At 35.8% G+C, this 7,696-nt stretch overlaps 1 protein-coding gene across 1 annotated transcript in view; it reads right to left on the bottom strand.

Moving 5' to 3' along the window:
• The window catches only part of NEB (nebulin), a 198,617-nt gene that overhangs the window by 72,729 nt on the left and 118,192 nt on the right, over positions 1-7,696 (bottom strand). Inside the window, 5 exon segments of the mRNA XM_015559803.1 lie at positions 2,623-2,727; positions 3,207-3,410; positions 5,440-5,751; positions 6,496-6,603; positions 7,135-7,239. Coding sequence (XP_015415289.1) covers positions 2,623-2,727; positions 3,207-3,410; positions 5,440-5,751; positions 6,496-6,603; positions 7,135-7,239 — 834 coding nt within the window.

Genomic DNA, 7,696 nt, shown 5'->3' on the forward strand with positions numbered 1-7,696 from the left:
TGCAATTGGATTAACAGCCATTTTTAAAGAAAAATGTACTGTCTTTTTGTTTGTAAAGAGAAGTTAATTAAGAGATGGACTGGTTTACAGATGACTTTATAAAGACTATACTTTCAGGGATCATTTCTATAGTTCGTTACAGAGAAATTTAAAAACATATGTTCATGTTTAAATAGGCACAGTCTATATTGACAATGTCACAAAGACTCAGAAATAACAGTAATTTCAATGTATAATTTAGAAAACATACCAATCAGTATGGATCTTGAATAGTAAAGAAAGGAGAGGTGAATTTCAATTATTGATAATTTCATGGCCTTTGCATATCTGAAATATGAGTGCTCAGATAAATTTTGTCTTTGTATGGATATATTTTATAGGAATTTTCATTCAAGTTTTTGTATGAATCTGGGTGGTCCTATTTTAATAATAAGCTTATTTTCTGTGCACAAGAAAAAGTATTGGGGGCAATGGGGAGATAAGGACACATATGTAGTACCCTAATCAATAAAGAAAAAAAAAGGAAAAAGTATTCTCCACATTTAAATGTATTATACTAGAGAATATTCAATGCAAACTTGTCATTATATTATTTTAAATTATTTTTGTTTTTTATTTATTTCATCTTGTTACATCATGTCTTTATTTCTTTATTTTTGTTTGCTTATAGGGTCAAATGTATTTTTTTATTTGACTTAAAAATAAATCTGGCTTGAGACCAAACTTCCTCATCTACTAACTTTGAAAACATTAGAAAATTCCTTAATCATTTTAAGTTTCAACTTTCCTATTTGATAAAACAAAATAACCATATTTTACTCATGTGGCTAATTTGAAGATTAAATGAGTCAATTTAACATGAATTTGCTTGGTTACCTATAAAATTGTATACAAATATTCTAAGAACATTGTGCTTTCTAAATGATGGAAAGAGTTTTAAATAGTGAATTTTATAAAGTTATAATAATGGTGACACCATGTGTAAAGAAAATGCACATTTTGGTTGACATGCAAATGGGATGTTTGATATCTTCCCAAATATAAGCCATTCTCATTAATATGTAAATATCTAAAGTTAATAACTTCATTTTTGGCATATTTTCAAATATTAGTCTTGCTTATATCATCATATCCAGCTGGGAAATTCATCATGCAAACAAGACCACATGAAACTTTCGAGAAAATTCCTGCCAAAGATGCCTCTGGATCAAACCAGAGAGCTGAGGAGGCCGTGCTCAAATGAAGAGCTGCCTCTCCACACAGTCACTTGACAAGGAAACACTGCACAAAATACTGATTCTGGTCCTCCCCTCCCCGCAAAAGTATCAGGGCCCTAAAATTTTATTTTTTTTCCCAAGCCTTGGAAAAAATTAGCTCTCAAGTGGCTCATTATAATAGAGTTGAGGGCACACAGTTGGGCACGTGGTGAGGAATCTTTGCCTGGCAGGTTCCTTCTCTCATAAAGATGTATTACTTTTTGAAAGATGCAAAGTTTCAATCTATGGTGAGTTGCACTAAGGAAGTATCCTTCTTCTAAGGTTATGCTTGTTCTACACATGAGAAACCTCTGAGTTCCATGAAGGTGGTACCTTCTTGAACATTGCTGCATTATGTTAACCACATAACTAAATTCTCTCATTTTATCTAATAGATTTTTAAGTTGATGTTCTTGCTTCTCCCAGGCATATAATGATTTATTATGCAAATAATAATAACTTTGAAATTTTTTCTTTCCAAAATTTATCTCTTATTCTTACTCTTATTCAATTATTTTGGCTTGAATGAAGAGGCTTACTCAGCTAGAACTTTCAGCACCTTGGCAATGTTAGTGGGCATTCTTGTTTTACTCCTGACTTGAATGAGAAGTTTAGTTACTGGCCTTGGATTTGAGATTTATTCTTGCAGTCACATCAAGAAAATACTCATTTATTCTTATTTTTCTATGACTTGATTTTAGAAAATGAGAACAGATACTGAATTTTGTTGCGTGCATTTCCAAATCTTATTAAAGAAGCATATGATTATTCCCTTTTGTTCTATCACATTATTAAGTTTCTGAAAATAGAATCCTCTTGGAATTCCTGTATGATCCTTAGCTGTTTGTGTCATGTATTTATATCCAATTTGATTTATTAATATTTTACTTAAGATCTTCCTCATTATCATTGGTCTAGTTTCCATTTGTGAAACTATTTGGACAAGTTTTGGTAACTGTAATGGTGTTTTTTCTTTCATTGGACTCTATCGTAGTCTTTTTTTTTTCCTTAATGTTTTGAAAGAATTCTTCTGTAAAATCATCTGAGTGACCATGGCATTTGAGAGGAGAATGTAACGTCCTTAATAACCCTCTCAATTTCTTGCTATATGTTTTTATTCTTTTTCTGCGGTCAATTTTGGTAATTTGTAATTTCCTAGAAAATGCCCATAGTCCCAATTTTAAAATTAATTTGTAGAGTTTTGCAAAGAATTCTCATATTTCACTCCTGGTCCCGGACTGATGGTGAGGAGGCTTTCTTGCCTCCACCAATCTTCTCTCCTTTGACTATGAAGAGTTCCACTGGTGATATTGTAGCACCAACTCGATGACGTTCTAAACAAAATGGAGTCTGTTGCAATACTTACATTGCTCACGTTGAGAGCATTGGCTCTGGCGAGGTTAATTTCTGGAGTGTCTGGCATTATGTGGATCGACGTTTTATCCTTGTCCCAAACTTCTCTGTACTTTGGCTATGGAAAGAACCAATAATAAAAAAGTTACTTCATAATTTGTAACTTGGCTAGTTCCAATGCACAACTTTTAATTTTTCTGATGCAAAACATTTTTATATCTAGAGGAGTCTTTTCACATAGATTACTCAAATTTGATATAAAATCTGTATTACTGTATTAATACCTTTTATTAATACTTTGAGTTTCTGTTTAAAGTTAGAAAGTAAATAATAAAGCAACTCTGTCAACATTACTTATTAAAATATTTGCCATCATCAATATTATGTTTATTAGATTACTAGGTTAATGATTTCTTTGTTTGTTTTTGTAATTCTCAAAATCAAACAGAGGACATTTTTCCATTGATTTTTAGGGAGAGTGGAAGAGAGGGGAAAGACAGAGAGAAACATTGATGTGAGGGAGGAGCCTCGCCCGGGCAATGATTTCATTTACTTATAACACTAACCTAATTTTATTATAGAGAAAATGGTACCTACAATACTAATATTTTCAGCATTTGACTTAGCAAGGACAACTTCCGGTGTGTCGACGATGCTTGTGTACTTGAGATTCACCACCGGTGTCCGGTAGACACTGTCTCGTAGGATCTCCTGGGCGTTTTTGACTCTCAGTACTTCGGGAGACCCATCCGGCATCCAGCCAATGCCACGCAGCCACTCCAAGTCAGCCTTGTAGATAGCCTGGGAAAGAAAACAGTCTGCTAGAAATGGGCTTTTAAAAAAAATTAGTAAAATAGGCAAGCACTTTTGTATGTTACATTTTATCTTCCACAAACAGTAATAAAAAATGAATACTCTCCTGACAAACATAACTTCTCACACACACAGTAGTGCTTTGTTCTGCCTTTCCCCTGTGGCAGGGGGTCCAAGTTTGGGTGCATGTGCACATTTTAAAAAGCAGAAAGATGTAGAAAGAGCTCTCTGTTTGGGGGACGCATGCCCAATTTTTGAATAACATTAGATAATCATCCTACTAGTCAATGTGGAATTTAAAGCAATAATAATGGGCTCTTTAGTAAGTCCTCTACAAAGCAACCAGAATGATCTTTTCAAAGTTCGAAATTCATATCTGCTGTCACCACATCCCCTCATTTTGTGACTTCCCATTGGTCCTAGGATAAAGATCAAAATCCCTAACATGGACTAGAAGGCAAGGGCTGACCTGGCACCAGCCCCGACTGTTCTCCCAGCCTCATCTTACGGTGCTTCCCTTCGACCTGTGCACTCTGACCGCACCGGCCTTCTTTCAGTTGTGGTTTGCATACGGCCCCCTTTGCATATGTTGCTCAGTCTGCAGGAACATCCTCTGTGTCCTCCTCAGAGCCACCTCCTACTGTCCCTTCAGAGCCACTAAATCAGCGCTTCCTTAGATAAGCTTTCCCACCTCTCATAGAGCCAGAGATCACTCCTCCGCCATCTCACCATTTGCTGATATTCTCCAATTAGCACCTATTTCTTTGTTATCGATGTGAATTCCTAAAGCCAGGAACTTGGTCTCATTTATTCTTTATTTACAATTGTATCTTTAGTGCCTAGCCCAACACTTGGCACATAATGTGTCTAATATTTTAAAAAGACAATTAAGAATGCAATCCCTACCCTAGCTTCACAATTCTGATCTCAATTGTATTTTTTTCCAAGATAGCAAGCACCTCTCTTTGAATTGGGATTTTTATTTTCTTGATTATCTAAATCTGTTTCCCCAGACATAGGTAAGTGGTAAACCATATCAAATTGCTTTATGCTAAACACCAGTTATTAGCTTTATAAAAAACCATGGTGTTCTTCAGAAATGATATTTTAATAACTAGGTAATAAGATACAAATACTAGGCTAAAAAGGTAGTAAGAGGAGTGAAAAAGGTAGGAAATTTTCTTCCTACATGAAGAGTGACATATCCAGAATTCAGAAGAAAGGATCCTCAAAGAAGATTACATAGACATTTTTAAATTTCCCTCCCTCATTCTCTAAGAACTTGATTGCTGTACACACCTCGGTTCACTAATGAAGGTCAGGTTAGTGAACAGACTGCCTTTCTTGAGAAAACGGCTAACATTCACCAGATGGCAATTCATATCAAGTGATGGGCGTACATCCCACAGGAAACTCATTCATTATGGGAAAGCATCTTTTGAAGCTTAGGGGAAACAAGTTCACATAATTTTTTTTTAAAAGGTATCCCTTCTATAGAAAAAATAAATAGTCCGAGGGAATCCATCATTTCCCAAACATTGAATGGGCACAAAATATGAGTAAATCTAAAAGCACTTCAGGTAAATTAATGAAACACCAGGCTGTGAAGAACACCAAGTTAAGGAAAACCAGTGAGTCTGAAGCATGCTGCTAACCTTTGAAATTAATTTTAAGAAACATAGCCTGCCCTTCTTCAATGCATAGTTGAAGGACCAGGACAGTCCTTAATAAACTACAAACACTGCACATGTTCACAAGTCTATAGAAAAATTATGAAAATAAAAACTTAACAACAAAAATGAAAACTTTCTGAATAAACCCAGCAGGAGGGTAGACACTTAATAAGCTTGGTAAAATACTCAAGGGAAGTGCTTATGCAGGGGGAGTTGTATTTTCCCACGCACTGGAAGGAGTGGTCAGGCAGAGCTGTGGAAGGCTTCCTTCCCGGGGACAGCTCACCCCTCAGGCACCTGCCTTGGTGCTCCCTTCCATCACACACTCCCAGGCACACACTTACATCACTCTGCAGGTCGTACGCCCTCCTGGCGTGGATCACATCGTTCTGGTCAGGAAAGCAAGACCACTGGTGCAGGTACTGGCGATAGTCCACGTTGCTTGCTAATGCCTGGCCTTCTTTGGCAGTGCTGATGGACACCATGTCCCCCGGGATGGAGATCTTCGCCTTGTGGTCATTGTAGGCCTTTTTGTACAGCCTGTCATTCTGCATCTTTAATACATTTGCTGCCCAAGCCAGTTTAGGGTCTTCCTTGGCATTGCGACATCCAATATAGTGGCCTTTCTGTTTCTCATAAGCAGTCTTATACAGATACTGTTGGGTGTGAGCAGAAGAAAGAAGAGTTGTTTTTCCAAGTTCAATATGTCTAGACATTCAGTTCAAAATAGCTCCATTCCCTTAGATTCCTATTTTTGGGGCACTACAAGCACCTCTAGGCAAGAAGTGTGCTTCTAGGTTATCCTCCAATACAGGCTTGTCCAGTGTTTCCCAAACTCCAGTCAAGGTTTGGCACCCTCACATGTTTTGTCACAAACATGTACCAAATGTACTTCATACTTTAAGTCAATTTGATCCTTTGTTTAAATAAATTTATTTTTTAAGTGTAAACTTACTTAAATTGTTACTTTAAAATTTATAATTCTATCTAAATGGGATAAAATCAGTATTATTTCTAGCACACATTGAAACACATATATAACCATTTTTAAAAATGCTTGTTTATGTGTTGCATAATATATCACTTTGAGAAACAACAGAATTCTTTGCACCTATAAATCTCTAAGTGCTAGTAAATTAGCTTATACTGAGAAGATATTGAAAATAAAATAAAAATCTGTGCTTAAACATAAGAACAAGAGCAGAACTCAGCAGGGATGCATGAAGATCATCAAATTGTTGTAAAGTTGTTCTTAAATTTGGGATTTTAAAACAAGACACTAATAACAATGACCTTCACTTAAGTATAATTCCTGGGGAAATAAGTTAAAGATTAGTATGGCATTAACCCCCTGTGTGTCCACTAGTGTTTGTCAAAGCTGGGCAAGGAGGAGCTCTTACATCACTGGCAATATCCCTGGAAGCCTTGGCATGCTGGATCCCAATGGCATCTGCTCGCAGGTCATAGCCGGTCGACTTGACATCTTCCCAAGCTTGCTGGTAGTGTTTCTGCAATTGGAGAGTGCAATGCTACAGTCAGCCTGAAGAGGGAGTTACTGAGCAACATGCTAACAGTTATACTGAAAACTAATCTCCCCTAGAGCTTCATAGGCTGGTTTCATATTGAACTTATGTTCCAATCATTTTTTCATGGAATTTAGTAAAGTTATCTCTTAAACCTTTTTTTTTAAAGAAGGAAATTTAGGAGATAGGAAATCATGTTAAAATGAGAAAAAAATTATTTGGTTTTTAAAAGGAAAATCAATGATGGGTCACTAAAAAGAGAGCTAAGTATTATTATACATGCATAGGTACTTTTATGTTGTGTTTTGGCAAAACCACTTCATTTTTCCTTCCAACAAAGATAAAGACACATATCTCTAAACACACACACACACACACACACACAGTAACTTAAAGACTAGAAATAAAAGGAATGGTAGGTAACTGTCTTTTATAAATACTTTTCAGAGCATACTGCCTAAAGGTTCAGTTAGGCAGAAAGCATTGTATAAAGCACATGGGTGTGTAGTGCCTTACGTTGCTGATCTGCAGGGCGTTGATCTTGGACTGCAGCATCCCTGGAGTGTCGGCTGGCACATTCACATTAGCCTTCTCTTTGTCCCAGGCATCGCGATACAATGGCTGGTAAAAATGAAAAACAAGGGCTGATTGACAAGTAAATAAATCAGCTACCACATGAATAACATTACAATTAAAAATTCTTTTTTTTCATGGAATTTAGTAAAGTTATCTCTTATACCTTTTTTTTAAAGAAGGAAATTTAGGAGACAGGAAATCATGTTAAAATGATCATGGAATTTAGTAAAGTTATCTCTTAAACCTTTTTTTTTAAAGAAGGAAATTTAGGAGATAGGAAATCATGTTAAAATGAGAAAAAAATTATTTGGTTTTTAAAAGGAAAATCAATGATGGGTCACTAAAAAGAGAGCTAAGTATTATTATACATGCATAGGTACTTTTATGTTGTGTTTTGGCAAAACCACTTCATTTTTCCTTCCAACAAAGATAAAGACACATATCTCTAAACACACACACACACACACACACACAGTAACTTAAAGACTAGAAATAAAAGGAA

This window comes from Myotis davidii, unplaced genomic scaffold (assembly GCF_000327345.1).
Source record: "Myotis davidii unplaced genomic scaffold, ASM32734v1 scaffold753, whole genome shotgun sequence".
NCBI lineage: Eukaryota > Metazoa > Chordata > Mammalia > Chiroptera > Vespertilionidae > Myotis > Myotis davidii.